Below are 20181 nucleotides of genomic sequence, written 5' to 3'. Positions count from 1 at the left end.
CGATCCTTGAGTTATGAATATTTTCTATGTAAGTACGTATGTAATTTATTTATAACTATAGTGTATAGGTATATGTACATATATCGTCGTCTTGTACTTACCCAAAAGTTGTGTTGTGTGCCACAATTCAAGCCTTACTGTCCATCTGTGTAAAGCTGTCCTATTCTCATCTGTGTATTTTTGTTAAGGTAGGTATTTACTTTTTGAGAGGATCACAATAACCTACATACTTGTCGTACATAGGTAGGTACATTATTGTCAGTGTTGTCAGATTATTCAGTTGAAAACGCGTGAAACATCAAAATGCTCCGAATTCGTCATATGTATGACAAAGACAAAGATAATGCAATGACCATTTTAATCATCCTGGACTGACCGAATTATTACCTACACATTCAGTGTTAAAGAAGCAGACGATCGGACTGGACTCGAGACTGGACTTTTAAAAATATTGTTTAATTTTTAAATAATCTATCATTAAACGTTCAGATTCAGTGTTAAAGTAGCGGGCGACTGGCCGGACGGACTCGACACTAAACTTAAAAAAAAATAGTTTTATATTATTTTACATTATTTATTTATCAGATCAACATGGGCTTACATTGTTATCTTATGTTAGTGTCAGTTATAATTTACTCTAGTTCTGCAATGAAGTGTAATACTGTGTTTAGTGCTAAAAACACAACTTGCGCCGAGTGCATCAAGTGTGGTGGAATATGGTGCGTGGATCCTCATGAGGTATGTATACCTACGGATAACGGTTATTAAAATTAGGGAGGTACACGTGTGTAACCCAAAACATAAATACATATAGTTGTAAAATAAATTAACATCAAACGAAGGGCTTCGTTGTTAAAATATCAATTTTACTACCTAACTAGCGACCCACCCCGGCTTCGCATGGGTTACACAGAACGTAAACACCTAACACACAAATTATACACCTAAACCTTCCTCAAGAATCACTCTATTGGTACGTGAAAACCGCATGAAAATCCGTTCAATAGTCTTGAGTTTATCGCGAACATACAGACAGACAGACGCGGCAGGGGCTTTGTTTTTATAAGGTGTAGTGATAATTTTAACAGATGTAAATAATTTTTAAATTAGGTATTTAAAAAACTGTTCGTATTAGTACTCAGCGTCTCTAGTCCTTTTATTCCAGGGGTAGGTATCTTTTGAATGTCGTTATGAGAGACAATTTAAAAGTGGGTTGTTATTGGCTAAGAATTGAAATACAGATTGCCAGTTGTGGATCTGGCGGCCTAGCCAAGGTGACAATCGTTTGCGCTTCGCCATCGAATCGCTTGGTGTCTCTCTATTTCTCTTCCATATTAGTGTAACAGTGACAGTTGCGTTACGGAGCGTAAGCGATTGGCAAGTTTGCTACGCGGCCAGATGTGATGCCGCTGATTTCTATGGGAAAGCGAATAATTATTTCGCGATTTCGGCATTGGCTGGTCCCATAATAAAAGTTGTTCAGTATGAACTATTTATAGTCTTTATGATTTATAGTCTATGCTGATTAAAGGATGACTCACGTTAGACCGGGCCGTGTCCGGGCCGGAGCTTCCAGAGCTTCGGTTTCTATGGAAAGTATCACGTGATCAGCTGTCAACTGTCATAGAACAGTAAGCGATGGAAGCTCCGGCCCGGACACGGCCCGGTCGGCCTGGTCTAACGTGAGTCATCCTTTATAGTAGAGGATCAGGAGGAGGAGTTTGACCTCAGTCAAATAAATTAACCACATTCCTTTTACTTTAAAATATTTATTTGGTTTTGTGACACAGATATGTTAACACCATTTCCGATTGATTCACCAACTATTTATAGATTTCATATGTCCTATACAACGCCGCCCTTATCAACCTGCGGGCCTATGATGGTTGCACTTTTATTGTCTCTCATTGTGGTCGTCGCGTTCTAAAAGTACCTATGTATGTGCGAGAGTGACGCATAACACAATACAGGGTGTCCCAAGGAGTAGTGATAAACTGAAGCTGGGAGGTAGAGGACCTAGAGGGCTATCTGAATCACCCCCATGTATGTTCCGCGATTTTTCGTATTTTCGGAGTTATGATTTTTTTTAATTTTTCACCTATCGCCGAGTACGATGAGATTTTTATTTATGGTGACGTGAATTATTGCGGTAGATGTTTGATTTTTTTTGTGTGCTAAGCTGATAGATAGGCCAATTCAGTATGGTAACATTTACTATCGTTAGATCTCTGAATGGAATTAAAAAAAAATTAATGCCAAGAAAGATAAAATTACCCAGTATGTTCACAACTTCAAGGGCGCTTAGAAAAATAAAACATACTGGGTAATTTTATCTTTCTTGGCATTAAATTTTTTTTTAATTCCATTCAGAGATCTAACGATAGTAAATGTTACCATACTGAATTGGCCTATCTATCAGCTTAGCACACAAAAAAAATCAAACATCTACCGCAATAATTCACGTCACCATAAATAAAAATCTCATCGTACTCGGCGATAGGTGAAAAATTAAAAAAAATCATAACTCCGAAAATACGAAAAATCGCGGAACATACATGGGGGTGATTCAGATAGCCCTCTAGGTCCTCTACCTCCCAGCTTCAGTTTATCACTACTTCTTGGGACACCCTGTATACTACAAATGCGCAACCATCCTGTCCTTGCTTACAGTATAATTATATTTATTAGAGTATAGTTTTTATATGTTTACCGAGCAAAGCTCGGTCTCCCAGATATTAGGTACCTAATAAGAAGTATTAGAAGAGGCTATAACTACTTAACGATTTTATTAGTTGGAGAAAAGTGCAATTTGGAAAATGTATAAGTATGATAATAATTAGTAAGTAGTAATAATAAGCAAACTGTGATATTGTAAACTACCTATTTTTTGCTACACCCTTTCCAAAGTCCATGTATGTAACATCTATACTATGGAATGCAAATAAAGATCTCTATCTCTGTCTCTCTATCAGGGATGTTGCGGATGCAGATTATTTGACATCCGCGGATGCGGATGCGGATGCGGATATTTAAAGGCTCACATCCGCGGATGCGGATGCGGATGCGGATGTCAAGATTAGGTACTTAGAAAACGTCAAATATTACATTTTTAGTATTTTTTTATTAAAAAAAAAAAAACGAAACGAAAGTATTTGAGCAAGAATATAGGTGCGTTATACTTAATAAACAGTAACTTGCGGGCTCAGCACGGTTCCATTTTTATCCACTATCACTATTCCCGTCACTTTCGCACTTACATACTTGTTAGAACGTGACAGGCATGGTGATAAATGATAAAAATGCGACCGTGCTACTAGGGTTGGCCGACTTTTCTGGATCTAGACGATATCGTTATAGGTAATGACGAAATTACCTAGCACTTACGCCGCCGCTAAGACGTTCCTGTACCGACTTGTTCGACATCCGCATCCGCATAAGCTCCGTATCGATTTTATGCGGATGCGGATGCAGATGCGGATGTTGAAAATAATGCGGAAGTTCCGCGGTTGCGGATGCGGATGCGGATGTTCGCAACGTCCCTGCTCTCTATAATTAAGCGTTTTGGCATTCATACATTCAAATATGCTTTCCGTCCCGCCCCTGCATATTACGAGCTTAATGCACAGATTGTGGGCATCTAGGTACAGTCAGCAGCAGAAGTTGATAAGCGGGCCAGGTGTTCAAAATAATCTTGACGCGACTTTATTGTTAAGAGAATAAGAGCATGTCAAGGTAATTTTGAACACCCCGCATAGCAAGTTCTGCTGCTGACTGTACTTAATAGGGTGTAGTGTAGGCATATTGATTGACATAATTGGTGGAGTGACTATAGTTCGTTTTTTTTAGCATTAGAGAGAACTTGCAAGAAGGTAAGCTATCTTGACATGTCTTTTAATTGAAAAACGCTTTTTTTAAATCAAAAACTATTACTTATGAAAGCAGAAGAATATAAATGATCGTATTAGATTCATAATTGTTACATATTTGCCGTAACTTATTTTTAAAATGTGTTTTTCAATTAAAAGACACATCAAGATTGTTTACCTTATTTCTAATGCTAAAAAAACAAACTATAATTAATGCCAGCTTTGGTGGATCAACTATAATTTAGCACTCCGGCTTTCGCATAACGTGAATAATGGAATCAATCACACAACCGAAATATCCCGGCAATTTCGACCCCAAATCGACCCAAGATTTTCTAGTATCATCATACAGATCATTCAGCAAAGTTTCATTCCATTTGCGGAAGAATACATTACGGTCACAGGATAAACAAAATTGTTTGTTTTTCTGGCAGTCGAGGAAGTCGCCGACGGTTGCGCCGAGGTCCTTGCAGTTATCTTGTTGGTCGAAATACTGAGATCCCTTTTTATCGGAGAAGCACTGGCATTGGTCGCACTCGTCACAGTAGCCGTTTCCAGAGCACCTAGGTGTCTGTTAACATGAAATATGTTGAAATTTAATTAATATTAACTTTGCATAGAAGAAACTTCAAAAATTAATATCTGTTAAATCCGGCTCGAAGGACCACTTTGTTTGAACAAGTTGCTACGTTACCAAACATACATTCACATATTTACAGTTTCTTTTATAGGTTCTATGATAAACTAGCGTTACTCAGTTTTCATATGGAATAGCGACATCTTTTAGGGAATTTGTACAACAGACGAAATATACTGCATATCGGCTCGAACAAAAACTGACATAGGTAGATAAGTCATCACTTCACCCATAGGTACACGTACTAGGTACTTATTAAGCTGTATCTTCGGGAGTTATGGTAAAAGTTTATTAATACATATATACTTACTTATTATTATTTTTTCATTTATGGAGTAAACACTCTAACTAAGCTTACCTACATAAAATACTAACAGTAAAATGAACTTACAGTACGCGAGGCAACAACACATGACGAAGACACCGGACCGCATTGACAAAACTTGCCATGTCTGTGAAAAACAAATGCAGAACGTTTTTTCATACTTTATTAACTTAAGTGTTAAAGATGACTCACGCGCTAGACCGGACCGTACCCGGGCCGGGCCGAGGTGTCCGACATGACATTTTCTATGCCAGCTGATCGTAGTGCTTTCTATAGAAAACGAAGCGCCGGGCGCTCCGACCCGGTCTTACGTGAGCCATCCTTTATATAGCAAATCTTATTCTCGCAGTTAAGTATTCATCAAAGATCTCTACAATGACCGATGATGATCAACCTCCACCTAAAGTGTCATTCTATGGAACTTGCTAACTATGTATGTAAACAAAAGTCACTAGTAAATTCATATTTTTTGATAGTTTTAATATGGCGGTTTGTTTAAATACCTATGTACATAGTTAGCAAGTTCAATGGAATGACACTTTAGTTTGCTATGTTGTATTTGTCAAATATCAGTATACCTACGTGGTCACTAGTTGAAAATATTTATTATTTTCTACTTTGACTAATAATAAAGTATTAGATGTTATCGTAAGCTTGGCTTGTTAATTTAAGACATACCCACGCTTATTCGAAATTTTTAGATTAACCAATCTCTTACCCTTAGGGCTCATTTAGACGGTGCGAGAACTTGCATGCGAGTTTTATTACATTGCGTCATTTGATCGGTCGGCTGAATTGATGTAACCTCAATGGTCCGCAATGTAACTAAAATCGTATACGAGTTCGCGCGCCGTCTAAATGAGCCCTTAATCATTCTCCAACAGTATTTATATTTAATCTTACCTGTCTTCGTCACACTGGCACGTGCCGCAAATAAGGCTTCCAAACCCATGACAAGCCAGAGCCACGGTTTCCACCTCCTCAGAGCACCCACAGCCGCAAGGCACCACATACTTCAGCAGAGCCTTCTCCCCCACACCCGCCATGCCGACTTCCACGAACACATACTCGAACTTTTGCGATGACGGTGAGCAGAAGCCTGGGCTAATTTTCGTTGTCACTTCAATTTTAGTAGGATATTTGTGAATCATTACGTGAACTTTCGATTTGTCAGTCTGCGTCGTGTTAATAATATTGTGATATACCTGCGGACAAAAATAAATATTAAAATACAACAATCTATTAAAAAAAATTGATGATTTAGGACAACGCTCTACACACTGAAGTTTTTATTTCTTTGTGAAGGAATACTGTCTCTGTGAAGTAATATTTATGTCCTTATTTGAGAACGGGTGAGATACGCAGGTACAGTGATACGTACGTACGTATCTGTAATGTTGTTTCACTTTTTTCCGAAATAAATTATGGCTATATACCGAGTCATAACGTATCGGTAAAAAAAGCTTACGATTTTGCGGAGTAGGGTCCGTTTACAAAAAGATCGACAAAAATATACTAATTTTTTCACCTATTTGGGAATTAGGCAGCAAATAGAGTCTACAACTGCATTAAAATTTCATCCCCGCTTAGCGGCAATTGATGAAAAAGTAATAAACTTACGTTTCTGCTACTCTTCACCATAGAATCTCCGTTTATTTTCAGTGTAGTAACTTTCCCCGAGTCAATATGAGCCAGGACCTCCTCATACTGGGGCCGGAACACCTTGCCGTCCAGAGAGCTGAGGTCCGCGTGGGCGGTTTCCATGTGGTTCGGACACCAGTCGTCCCCTCCACCAGTTAACGGTACACATTTTCGCGTCTGAAAGAAATAACAAAGCGTGTCTTTAATATTGTCTTCGGTTACCGCGATAGTTACTCATGAAATAAAACTATTAAAACGGATTATATCGCGTATATTGAATTTATTACTTCATCCTGACGTTTCGAACCCTTTACAGCGTTCGTGGTCAACGGGTGACTGAACGTGTCTAGAATGTCTAGATAGAAACTTTAAAAAGTCGTATTCTAACAGATTAAGTCAATTAATATAAATAATAACATAATTATAACATTAAGCGAGTAATTATGTAGGTACATTAAGTAAGGAAAAACTACCTAAATACCTAGTCATTGGTTGAATTTGCCAACACTTATTGTGCCCGGATGTAATTTTAAGATACCTATGTATTTATTATAATGTATAGGTTCCTAACTGCTTAAGAGCTACGTTTCCCATAATCCGTAGAAAATTAGAAATATAGTTGTTTTAATACTACGTCGGTGGCAAACAAGCCGGCCAGCCTGATGGGATGGTACTTAGTAGTTAGTCTCCAAAATAAGTGTAGAAATAATGTGAGGATTATTTCTTTTACTTTGTAGCACTAACGCTGATGCAATCGCCAGCCGAATATATAAGTACTTACCTTAAAGCGGAGGATATATTGTTGCTACATTTTGTAAGACTACCAAAAAATAATAAGTATATATTTTAACTTGCGACCCGCCCCGGCTCCGCACGGGTTAACAAATTATACATAAACCTTCATCTTGAATCACTCTATATATTTAAAAAAATCCGTTGCGTGGTTTTAAAGACCTAAGCATACATAGGGACAGACAGCGGGAAGTGACTTTCTTTTATACTATGTAGTATGTAGTGATTAATTTATGCAAAGATAAGAACTTCGGTTATCACAAGGTCATAATGGATACTGAGAGAATTCCGCAATTCTACATTTTAAAATAAATACAAACCTCGTAAGGATCCTTGCACCAAATCCCACCACACTTAATGCACTCACCACACGTCTCCTTTTGCGCCAAGTTACAGGCAAGAGCAAAACCAGGTGTGCTCAACCACTGGACAAAAAATAATATTCCAACAATACATCGAAAACCTATTATGGCCATTATTTTAATTAATTATTTTTTGTCCTATAAGCTAAATATATGTGTGTTTACCAGTGAGCGGTACCTATAAATAAATGTAATGTATAACTTTTAACGCCGAAGTAAAGCGATCATCCATCCTGCATTTACATACTTATTAGAAAGAGACGGAAAATTGCACTCTGATAACATTCATAGCTAAATTTGTCGCATTGTGAGGAAAATGTTCCTCTGGCGCAAAAACAACCTGATCCAGAGTACCTATTATTAATACCGGCAGTCAAAATATTGTTTTATACAAAGTTTTCTAAAAAATTGTGAATGTTTTCACATAGATAAAATAGCTGTTATAATTTTATTAAGCGTAGAGTCCATCATATGTGGTTATAATATTTAATTCAATTTTATAACTATACCCACTTACTTACAGGTCTTAAAAATACAAAAATGGGTAAATTATTGGTATGATTTTTTAGTATCAAATTTAATACTACGTAAAAAAAGTAAGAGAGATCTGAAGCCTGCCTGCTGCAAGATTCTTTATAATACAATTATGCTATAATTTTTATACCAGGCGTTATTTTCTGATCATAGACTTTTCCATGGACTAATAATACCTAGAATACCTAGATGTGTTCGTTACGAATACGTATTAGAGTTAGAGTATTAGATATTTCTGCCGTATTACCATGACTTTGTACTAAATGGACCTTACTGCATAATTTGTTAGTGCGTAACTAATTGCACGGACGATTATGTATCTACGCTGACAAATATGAAATGAAGCGATGCCATGCCGCGACTAAAATGCTATGTAGTATGTAATTACCTAGGCTTACTTAGGTTTACACCTAAAGGTTGTCTGGAAGTAATATATATCGTTCTTTAGCAATAAGGGCACATGTTGTTTACCTCTGTTTTGTAACCATATCATCGTCATCATCATCATCATCATCATCACCTAGTAGGTACCTACTTAATTACCTATCTCACTGATTAGAACTGTTAAACAACATTTTGTATCTATATCTACCTTCCAAGTTCAATGTCATTTTTCTTTAAATGGCACAGCTACCTACATTCCTTACCGTGACATTTCAATAAATTCTACCGATTTGGCGATTATGGTAAGGAAATTACGCGCACACCTTATACATAATGTATATGTATGTATAATGTTGTATACAGAATGATTCATCTCTCTCGCGCTACTCAAGAAATGCAACTTACAGACAACCGTCAGTGCGATGGTAACATCGAACGAGAGCGCGCGTGATTCCACATTCGAATTTCGAACGCTCGCGGAACTTTAACCGACATTCGAATAGCGTCAAGTTCGAAATTTAAAAAGTTTTACCGGTCCTTTTAGATCTTCTCGTAGTGTTTTTGAAATGACTATAAAAATGGGTTTACGGTGTTTTCTGGTGTTAGTGTTTATGATTCATTTCGGTTGTGCACTGGAGTGCCACAACGTTTTTAGCGTAGAAAAAACAACTTGCGATGAGTGTATCAGATGTGGTGGGATATGGTGTTCGGATCCTAAAGAGGTGGGTAAAAATGTGTACCATTTAAGCAAATACTTAAAAGAAAATGTTATCAAAGCAGTAAATATAATCTTCTTCAAAAGTTTTTCACGTCAGTCTAAAGTTTGTGTCATTTACTAACTGTACCTAATTATGGTATGAAAAAAGGTTCAGATCCCTGCCTATTGGCATTAGGTTAGAGTATCTAATAATGTTTCTTTTCTCAAACATATTTAGTGTGCTTGGAAAATTTAAAGCAGAACATTGCCTCACATAACTTTACTTAAAAAATATGAGGGTAGTAATGCGTGCTAAAAAGCTTTATTTCTTAAAATACGAAAACCACATAAAGGTGACATTTAGATTGCGCAGCAGCATGTATAGTTAGCATCAATAGTAGCGGATGAAACAACTCTCCAAAAGCCATCCTGTTCAAACACTGTTGGTTTGACCAACTATATTAGGTATAGTTGGTCAAACCAATTTGTCAGTAAATAAAAACAAAAAAAACTATACTCATCCTTTTCTTTTGGGTGATAGTACTAGTGTAAGACAAAGATAGTATGATTATCTCTGTATATGTTTGAAATGAGACAGTCCTTTGACAAACTATAGCTGGTCAAGCAAATCTTGTCAGTAAAAAAAGCGAAATCAAATTTTCTATGGGACGATATCCCTTCGCGCCTACATTTTTCAAATTTGCCGCCTTTTTCTACTGACAAGATCTGCTTGACCAGCTATACATATATCTCTCAGTCCGCGTTCTAAAGTATCTGTCACAGTATAGGTAATTGTTATACATAATATGTACATAATAGAGACAATATTTTCGTTTACTTTTAGATAATCGTTTAGTTAGTACATTAGTGCTTAGATTGTTCGCTTAAATTATGAGTAGAAAGTGAGATAAAATAAAAATATGAAACCCATGACGAGGAATAAGGGCCATATATGTGTACAGTGTGGGGAATTACCTCATGACAGGGAAAGTGCTGGGAAAGGGGCACTTTGCGAGAGTTGAGCAAGCTACCCATAGAATTATTGGGAAGAAAGTGGCGATCAAAATTATCGACCTGCTTGCATAAAAGAGGAGTACGCCCCCGTCGCAACCTACACCGGGAACCGCGTGTGATGTCCAAAACCTCTTACTTTTGTACATTTTACAACATACAACCTTAAAAGTCTTAAAACGCAAAATCTGGCAACATTGTACTGAGATGACATCTGACACCGTACCCATGATGTTTTAAAATACTATAAGGGGTTATTCGTCGACCGCCATTTTGGTAACATAGCCTCGTGATTAATTTCTTTGTTTTTGCTTATTAATATTGTTTAAAGTGTAATATTGATAGCGTATTATGCAGTAAACTAATGTGGAAGTGTGCAGATAATGAAAAAATAATCATGAAACGCGTATAACCACCATTCTGGCGTCAACGCCGGGTAGCCCACGCGGGTTCTTGTAAAGTCTAGCTATCGCCTTACAAGAACTGAGAACCATCAGACTACCGAACAACGTCGTGCTCTAGAGCATTTATTTTGGTATTTCTACCTCTAACCGTGGCTGGCTAGAGCCCTAGAGGCCATAATTTTATACTTTTATACCGTACACTGGCTGAATTTTATTACAAATAATATTAATTCGATCCCACCAAAAACATTTTCATGTAAAATGTTGCCAAGACGAAACCATAAGGCTCGCACTGACAAAAAGTTATCAGATCTCTTGTAGAGCCAAGCTTCTAACTCTACAAACCCTAACTTCAGACTCTACACCTTAGTCAAAATATGTGGCTTGACCGTTTCGTCACATGGGCGTGAGGTGAAAAATGTATTTACTATTCATTTTTTTTTATTATAAAATAATTCTTGTGGTAACGAAACGGCCAAGCCACATATTTTGACTAAGGTGTAGAGTCTGTGAAGTTAGGGCTTGTAGAGTTAGAAGCTTGGCTCTACAAGAGATCTGATAACTTTTTGTCAGTGCGAGCCTTATGGTTTCGTCTTGGCAACATTTTACATGAAAATGTTTTTGGTGGGATTTCACATCTTTTTGTAAGTTGCTTATGACAATCTTCCGTCTCCTAATTTAAAGGGTTGCGGGTGATTTACTACTAAAAATCCTCAAATACGTACCTGGGGGCATCTTTTATACAATCTGCTTTTTACCGGATTCCCCATACAAACTTCAACCCCCTTTTTCCCCTAATGCCTATTTCCACCCCTTTTCACCCTTACAGGGTGATTTTGGGGTTGAAAACTTATTCTATATCCTTCCCCATAACAATAACTATCTACATACCAAATTTCAACGAAATGGGTTCAGCGGTTATTGATTTCCCATACATAATTCCACCCCCCTTTTCACCCCCTTAGGGGCTACAAATTTCATTTTTTTGAATTTTTTTGTTATTTGTGGACTAATACTATCTTACATACCAAATTTCAGCTTCCTAGGACATCAGGAAGTACCCTAGAGGTTTTGATGATCAACAGTGAGTGAGTGAGTCAGTGACGAAATTGGGGTTTTTTAGACATGAATAAAATCTAAAGTATAAGAGTTATGCAATTGAAATTTTTTATGCTTAATAAGTTTACTATTGACATCATATCCCGAGAGTTTTGTTTATCTGATATAATTCAAACCCAAGTTATGAGGGTTCAAAAAAACGACGAAGCGCTTCGAGAAAAGGTAGGTAGTGCCCTTGCGCTTCGCTTTGCTCGTCTTGGCGGGGGCACTACCGTGCCCCCAGATCCCACGTGGGATCCACTTTGACGTTGGCGAAATCATCGACAGTATCGATGGAGCCATATTACCCAAAGATTGATTGAAAATACTATAAGTTAAGTCTGCACCGCTTTTAAAGTAAAAACAGAGTGGAATCTGGGGGCACGGTAGTGCCCCCGCCAAGACGAGCAAAGCGAAGCGTTTCGTTACTCCAAGAACTATTGTATTATAAAAAATAATGAACAGTGAATACATTTTTCACCTTACGTCCATGTGACAATAGCGAATCGGTCAAGCCACATATTTTGACTAAGGTGTAGAGTTTGTGAAGTTAGGGCTTGTAGAGTTAGAAGCTTGGCTCTACGAGAGATCTGATAACTTTTTGTCAGTGCGAGCCTTATGGTTTCGTCTTGGCAACATTTTACATGAAAGTGTTTTTGGTGGGATTCATATTTAGGCATTTGACTTTTATTGTGGTACTGCCACACTTTGTCACTGAAAAAATATTTGCAGAAAGAACTCGGCCCAACAATGTTTAGTAGGGCAGAGCGTTTATGAATGAACTTGACCAGCCGTCAAGCTCTCGCTAATTGGTCAAATTATTACTCAACTCGACCATTGACTGGGTCAAATGTAGGAATATATACCTACCTATGTACCTATTCTACTGCTTATTAAGTTTAGATAGGTTGTAGTAGCGTTTTTAGGAAATATAACTGATTACGTGAATTTTTTATTTAGTTTGTATTAATTGTACCAATCGGTTCTTCCCACGAGTCTAATTTAAACTAAAGGCTACCTGTAGCGTACCGTATCTATACCTACTTAATTATATGTATCTACAGTTTAAAAACATTACTCTGCCATCTATAGTCGGCTAAAAATCCCAAAAACTCGTATTACTGACATTGAGCAGCATTTAGTTAGACTATAAAAATCTTATTAAGTCACGATCAGATTTCTAAGAGTTTGAATGCCACTCGTATACGGTACTTGTTTTTTATCGGTCATACGAAACAACACCTTGTTCAAATGACGTACATTATAGCACGATGAACAAATTGGATGTTTGGCATGAGTCATATTACATATTATAGGTACATGAACTGAGAGAATTATGCAAATTCAACTTGTTTAAACAATAGCAAATGACTGTATGACTAATATTATATGGTTATGTATTAGCATAATTTCGAAAATCAAGTATCCTAAGTAATCCTAATTATAAATATGATTTTTGAAAGTTAGATAGAATTAGAAAGGGTAAAATGACAACTGTTGTGCCGTTGGAAATTTTCCAAAATTGCGAATTTCCACATTTAAAAAAAATCTGAAACTTCTCATTTTTTATGATACTCGTATATGATGGTTGACTGGTAGAGAATGCCATTACGCCCATTAGGCATGAAGTCCTCCATGTGAACATTATTTGTATGATATGTGCAATAAAGTAAATAAATATTTTTGTATGGCGAACGAAAATTTGGTTTTCTAAAATGAAAATATCCCGAAACTTCAGAAAAATCTTCCAACTGTTTGAAACTTTCCTCAACTTGCACAGTATCTGTAAAATTGACAACAGATTGAATAATATTTTACAAATTTAATAGAGAAAGCTTCGTTTCGCAGTTTATCACGCCTCTGCGGCCTGTAACCAAATTTATTTTGAAATAAACACGATTTACAACTGACAATATAATTTGAATCTTCAACTCTGTATATAAGGTTGATAGTTTATCGGATTATTTTGCACAGATTACTGTGCCCTTATTCCGACTCAGACAATGACACGGCCAACGCATTTCCCTGACTGTCCATCACGCGGACATTCAAATTAGTGTACTGAAACGACATGCTGGTTAAATAATAAATAAGCTCTCGAAAGCAATGACACACGACACAGATTGTTATCGAAAAAAAATCTGCTATTCCATAGAGAAATTGACATTATGATTTGCCGAAATGTAGAGACAGCAGATTTTAGCGTTTTCAGGGTTGGCTCCATAATAGTACTGATCAAACCGTAAAATAGGGTGAGTAGGGTTCGTGGGGAGAGTTGGGTTATGAATGGGGAGAAAAAGGATGAAAGGGGGGTGAGATGAGTTTTTAAGGCTACTGCTACAAAAATAATGTAGGTATTCCAATTTAAAATGGAGCTATAGTAATACTCATAATAAAAAAAATCGATCCAACAATCTTCCAAAATCACCCCAAATACGAGAGACTACGGGGTGAGGTGGGATTTCCTGTTTATCGTCAAAGTTATGAAATGGAACTACCCAAAATAAAATAAAAACTAAAATACAAACGTCCGGAACACTTATTATATACACCATTCAGTTTGCATAGGTATGTAAAAATAAAATGTTATCGAGGTTTGAATATCAGTTTTGCCCCTACTCACCCCAATTTTACGGTATTACTTACACGTCTCAGAGTATGGTCAGACATAATAAAATCACTCTGTACTTATAACGTAAACTTCCGAAAGTTCTTGGCACTGTCCCATTTAGTTGCCACTTTTCATTTTAGCTATAGTATGGATATGACTGTCATGGCTCCTCTACACGATGGGCCAACGCCGGCCCTCCAAGGGACGCAGCCATGCGGTAGAATGAGATAGCAATATCACTTGCTCCCTCTAACGCATAAATGCGTCCCTTGGAGTGGCCGGCGTTGGCCCATCGTGTAGAGGAGCCATCAAACCCTAGGGCGTTTTACCTTACATGTAAGATAAAATTGGCATTCAAAGAACACAGTAAACAAACAACAAAAGAACAAAACTAGACATGATGCCAAACTAAACTACATATGCCTAGAATTACTTTTGAAAATAAGTAATTAGAAATAAACAAGATAGTTAGTTTAGTGACGTCATCCAATCTGGTGAAGTGTTTCCAAGGGTCACTACCTTCGAATTTCCTGAGCGACCCCATTTCCCAATATCCGGCGAAGGGGAGGGTAACTGTAGATAACTATACGAGTATAAAACAAAAGCTTTGCATGTACAAATATACCACTAGGGAATTTTACTAATAATGCCTAATAACTGTAACGTTTTACTCGTGGACCACGCAAGGGCCAAAGTCCCATTTATGACAAAAAAAATATCAATTAGAAACGGTACTCTTAGTGATTATAAAATAATATTTATTTAGCTATTTTTGATCTGGAATTCTGGATATTTAATCTGGTTTAGTCATGAGTTTTCGCACGTTTTTATAATTTGACAGGATTCAAAGGCTACGGTACCATCTGGAAGTTTATACACTTTACGTAAATGTTGGATTCATTTCCACTATTTAACATACCGTAAAACGAGGTGACTTTAGGAAATTTTGGGGATACTTTGATAGTTTTAAAACTGCCACTAAATTATCATTATTCATTATTTTCTCGAACTGTTCGTGTAACAAGTTAGATTATTATACATACTTGTTTACCTACTACTAAAAAATCCAAATAAAAATATGTAACGGCTGAAAAACTGAAATATCGAAGTCGCCCCTGCATTTGAAAGTCACCCCGGTTTACGGTAGTTAAAAAATGAAAAAAAAATAGTATCACTCTGAAACCACTTGCACCATTCCACTAAACTACCCCGGGGTTAACCGGTTAAACCGTTAACCCAGTGTCATATTATACTATGGTAACTCCAGGTTTAACCGGTTAACCCCGGGTTAGTGGGATGGTAAAAGTGGCGCTAAGTAATTATGACCTGCTAAATATACAGTAGTCCGCTCACTGATACAACAAGTAAGAATCTTTATATTTTTTGTTCTACGGGTATGAGAGCATAATTTAGAATTTCAAATGACATCTTCCGGTCAATACTGCTCATAAATATCGAGATGAATCATTCGTTACGACGAACAAAAGGCTGCCGTCATTGCTAATTTTACCATAATTATAATGAAACAGCTTCCTCAGCTGGTAGCCAAAGGGACAAGGTATATAATTATTAAAGTATGTTGTCATTTTTGAACACATTGTAACATTTGTAACGTATCTAAAATTTGAACAAAAACAGGCGAAAAGTTCGTTAATTTCACCACGTCTTTCTGTAAAAAAAGCAAATGTTTACCAAACAGTTAACAAAGCAATCGTTACGTATAGACTTCCAGTTAACATCCTATAAACGTACACAACGTGCATCTAAGTGTACACATCAAACGTGGAAACATCCGCGCACACCATTCCGAGAAATTATAAATACAACTCGACCTAATTTCGTGTTTGGGATATTTAAAATGTTACACAATTTTTAATGTCAGCAAGTGTAATCGCTGGAACACTTGCATGATCGCTATAGCATGCGTTATGCGTTGATATCAACTAACTTATTCATAAAACATTTTGACACGACTGTGCTCTCGTGGCTAGCATATCTTGAGTTCCAGATTCGTAATAAGTATACGTTATCGGAGAACACGCTCGTTAGTATGAGGCCCGTTTGCTTGTGAGTAACGACCAAGTGCGCGTAATCAATCATGTTTTAAATAATGTTCTTGCGCTTGCGCGTCGCCTCTTAATTAGGACCTCTAACCAATTAAAGCTCACCCATAACCGTACAATATCGTACGCAATATCAGTAAACGCGTAATGGGATTTTTAATAAAAAGAAATGTCAGAAACTGTGACATTCGCTATCTGATGCTATATGACGAACCCATATTTCGTAAACGAGCGTGAATGTACCCATTACCACCCATTTACGCCGTGAAATTAATGTCACTCGATGTGACAGGACTGCAAGTCATTTATTTTCACCTTCGACATTGGCATTTTGATCGGGAGCATTACTTTGGGGCTTCGTTGATGAAACAGGGTCAGCGAATGTCACGACGATGGCTGGTCGATTGTAAAGTTTAATTGCTAACCTTCTTAATGCATCATTTATCCTGAACTTACGAGGGGGCAATTAACGATGACAATAGTAATTATCGTTTTATTGGGCATATTTCTAGCTGTCAATGAAAATTATGTTTGGGAGGGTTTGTTTATTGAAGATGGTAAGAGTACATGTAAGTACTCTCATGTCTGTATAGTATCTCTCAGTTCAATAGTAGGTATGTAATCTCAAGACTCGATGTTGTATCGATGAAACGCTCATGTGTTTTATCGACCCAACCATACAACGAGTCTCGAGATTAGTATAATGTTCTTAATTTAACTGATGCAACGTTCATTTATCATTTATAGATTTCATTTTTTTTACAATGTAGTATTGTTACGTAATTTTCGCTAGACTTGGCCAAGTCGCTGAAAAAGTATACGAGTCGGTGTGACAGTTTGATTCGGCCTTACTAGATTGTTTTGGCGTCAAATGTTCGCCAATGGGTATATCATCATCGTAATATATCCCAGTTGAAATGGCTCAATTACTTTATCCGGTCTACGTATCCGTTTGATGTAGTCGACCGGGTTAGTGTAATTGTGTCCTAAAATTGACTTACTTATTTTGGTAACGACAACAAAATCCTATTTCTTTAAAGCGCAAAAGTGACAAGAATCAAACAATACATTTGTTCAATTTATCTTAATTTTATTACCCTTTACGACCACAAGAAATTTATTTTATACAGATTTTGTTGCTTCTCTACCACAATAGCTACCTAAACTTTTTCTTTGATAAAATGCATTTGATTGATACTGAATGCAATTAAGTAACTCTCGAAAGAACTAAATTGATTTTCTTAAGTCAACAAAAAACCACGTCAAATTAAACACAAAAAACTGCATTCGTAACTGTAAAGTGCAAATCTATTTCGCAAATGAACAGCCAGTCAGTTTTTATCTTCAAAAACACCGCGTTATAATTAATTCGCAAACCTTGTCTTGAGTCGACTGCTACAGTTTACTTAACCCTTATCTTGGCATTGTAGCACCCGTGATACATGGAACTTTAAAAAATTCTAGCAGGTTAACTTTATTACCTAACAAAATAATTATGCCATAAATATGTCGAGCTACCCTCCTTTATTATAGAAAAAAATAATGGAGACAAGTGTCATTGTAAATTAATTAGTAATAATCAACATGGCGCCGCGGAAACAACAAATTTCGTTTCGTATTGGAAGTTTTGCACTTATTTCTTAGATTAATATGTATTTTCCCATAATCTACATTTTGATGTATTAACTGTTAGTGTATAAATATTTCCATTGCGGTCGAATTTTAAAACATTTAATACACAGAATCTTACATGAAACTGTTATGTATTATATGTGATACATTGCCAAGAACTCAGAAATGTACATGTCAAAAGGATTGTATTACATTTAATACATTGCCAAGTTGTCATCAAAATAGGTTTACATGTTTTTAAATATTTTTTATATTTGTGGGGTTACAAAACATGTTTCAAATGTGTCATATTAGTTGTCGTATTATTTAGTTACTGAACTTTGATTTTTTAAAAGTACTAGATGTTTTTTAACTGTATATTCGTACGCTGTAGCATTATTGCTACGCCGTAGCTCGTAGCGCGGAAAATTTTGTGTATGCCAAAAAATGCCCCCTAAGTAAAAAAACAATATTTTTTTTAACTTTTATGTATTTGTTTACTTTTCCTATTTTAGACTACTTTTTGTTGACGAGTTTTTTGAAATTTTACGGGTTCAAATTTTTCTTCCATGTGATAAGGTATTCGTGGATATAATTGATTTTTACAGGTTTGATAGTCATCTGATGCTTTAGATTGCATTTAATAAGCAATAAATGATGATTTCTATTGCACTATATGTTTTATTTTTATTATAATCCAAATTTTTCTTCTAAAAAGTAGGTAACTGGTTTGTTGAGGGATTGGCATTGTATCAAATATGATACATATGCTTTTCCGAAACTGGAAAACCTAGGATTTTTTTCCTTATTTTTTTATAGTCTAGAATGCTCAATAGGTGACCAAAAACTAAAAAAATATTTATATTTAGGATATTTTGAGCCTTGCCAAGATAAGGGTTAAATTTACCTACGATTTGCTTAATGAGGTACAAAGTAAGGAATGCCGAAAAAATGTAAACGCGTATACACGCTCTATATTCAAGATCATTACAACAACATTACATAAGTAATAATGTTAACTGCATCATTTTGAAAAAGAATTAAAATAAATTTGCAACTGCAGGCAAGATATTTACGAGTAAACGTCTTTAATGGCAGCGTTTCAAATATATAGTTATTTGATTGTTTGCCACCTCTTTTACAACCTATGAATTGAAACTGAAAGAAACAATAATGGGACATGGAGTTAGGTACCAGGATTGAGATTATTTTGGTAGGTAATCACTAATCAGTATTTTGAAATTGAAAAAAAATTGAAATATTTTCTTTTAATGTTGTATTCGGCCATAGCCTTAAATTCAACGTGAAAGCTGCAACATCAGATGCAGTAGTAACACATCAATCAATACAATTAAGGCATTTCGAACCATTCGCCCATTAACACGTTTAGCGCCGCCGCCGCACACATCTCGGTGCTCGCTAGTTTGCGCAACACGTACCTTTACAAAAATCATAAAGATCACAAAGGGCGTTTATCTGGCATTTTGTGGGTCAGACGCAATCGGCCGATCTGATTGGGAGGACGACCTTAACGGTTCTTTTCATCTGACTTCAAAAAGGGAGGATCAAAACTTGGAGTTTTTTACGATACGAAATCCAAAAGTAAGCAAAAGTATTTTTAGTATTTTTTCTCCACCCCACCATAGAGAAATATAGTAAGACAAGAGGGCTCACTCCATACATCAGTTCAGACTATTAATTTCAGTGTCTACATCTAGCATCGAGTAGCGGAACTATCAGTAGGTACTGCTACATCTATTGTCAAGTAGCAGTACTGATAGTTCCGCTACTCGATGCTAGATGCTAATAGTTTTTTTAGTACTAAAACTGATGTATGGAGTGAGCACTCTATGTATTTTTTTTTCTATGACCCCACCACGTAGTGTCAAAAGGCCAAACTGCGGGTTACTGCGATTTTGCTAGTCTGACATCTATAGTAAATGAGGTAGTCAAAAAATCATACAAGCCTCAGGTTATAAATACATACATTACCAAAGTTACACCATAAAATAGATGTTACAAATGCGATATTTTATAAAATTTCTATGAGATTAGAAACAATTTAAAGAACTGTTAGTTTGCCATTTAAAACATGACCGTTGACTCATCTCTATTATACTAGGAACTTTTAAACTAAATTGCCAA

The 20181-nt window shown here is 36.4% G+C and overlaps 2 protein-coding genes across 2 annotated transcripts in view; one reads left to right on the top strand and one right to left on the bottom strand.

Moving 5' to 3' along the window:
* Positions 1–4107: 4107 nt before the first annotated feature.
* On the bottom strand, positions 4108–7750 carry LOC134648350 (integrin beta-7-like). Its single transcript, XM_063502866.1, has 5 exons — positions 7582–7750; positions 6449–6646; positions 5732–6033; positions 4895–4955; positions 4108–4437 (listed from the first exon to the last, which is right to left on the bottom strand). The coding sequence occupies exons 1-5, from the start codon at positions 7735–7737 to the stop codon at positions 4108–4110; spliced, it is 1047 nt and encodes a 348-aa protein (XP_063358936.1). The 5' UTR covers positions 7738–7750.
* Positions 7751–8989: 1239 nt separating this feature from the next.
* The window catches only part of LOC134648339 (integrin beta pat-3-like), a 47175-nt gene continuing 35983 nt past the window's right edge, over positions 8990–20181 (top strand). Inside the window, exon 1 of the mRNA XM_063502850.1 lies at positions 8990–9263. Coding sequence (XP_063358920.1) covers positions 9108–9263 — 156 coding nt within the window. The 5' untranslated portion in view covers positions 8990–9107. The remainder of the gene's footprint in view (positions 9264–20181) is intronic.

Source organism: Cydia amplana, chromosome 5, assembly GCF_948474715.1.
Source record: "Cydia amplana chromosome 5, ilCydAmpl1.1, whole genome shotgun sequence".
Lineage (NCBI taxonomy): Eukaryota > Metazoa > Arthropoda > Insecta > Lepidoptera > Tortricidae > Cydia > Cydia amplana.
The sequence above is the reverse complement of the archived record's forward strand: the minus strand, read 5'-3'. Positions and strand labels throughout refer to the sequence as shown.

Excerpts from the sequence above, each read along its gene's own strand:
- LOC134648350 (XM_063502866.1), bottom strand. The coding sequence starts at position 7,737 with ATGGCCATAATAGGTTTTCGATGTATTGTTGGAATATTATTTTTTGTC. Across the intron at positions 6,034-6,448 it reads TGGTGAAGAGTAGCAGAAAC|GTATATCACAATATTATTAA; the intron begins GTAAGTTTATTA and ends TTTTGTCCGCAG. Across the intron at positions 4,956-5,731 it reads TGCCAGTGTGACGAAGACAG|ACATGGCAAGTTTTGTCAAT; the intron begins GTAAGATTAAAT and ends TGTTTTTCACAG.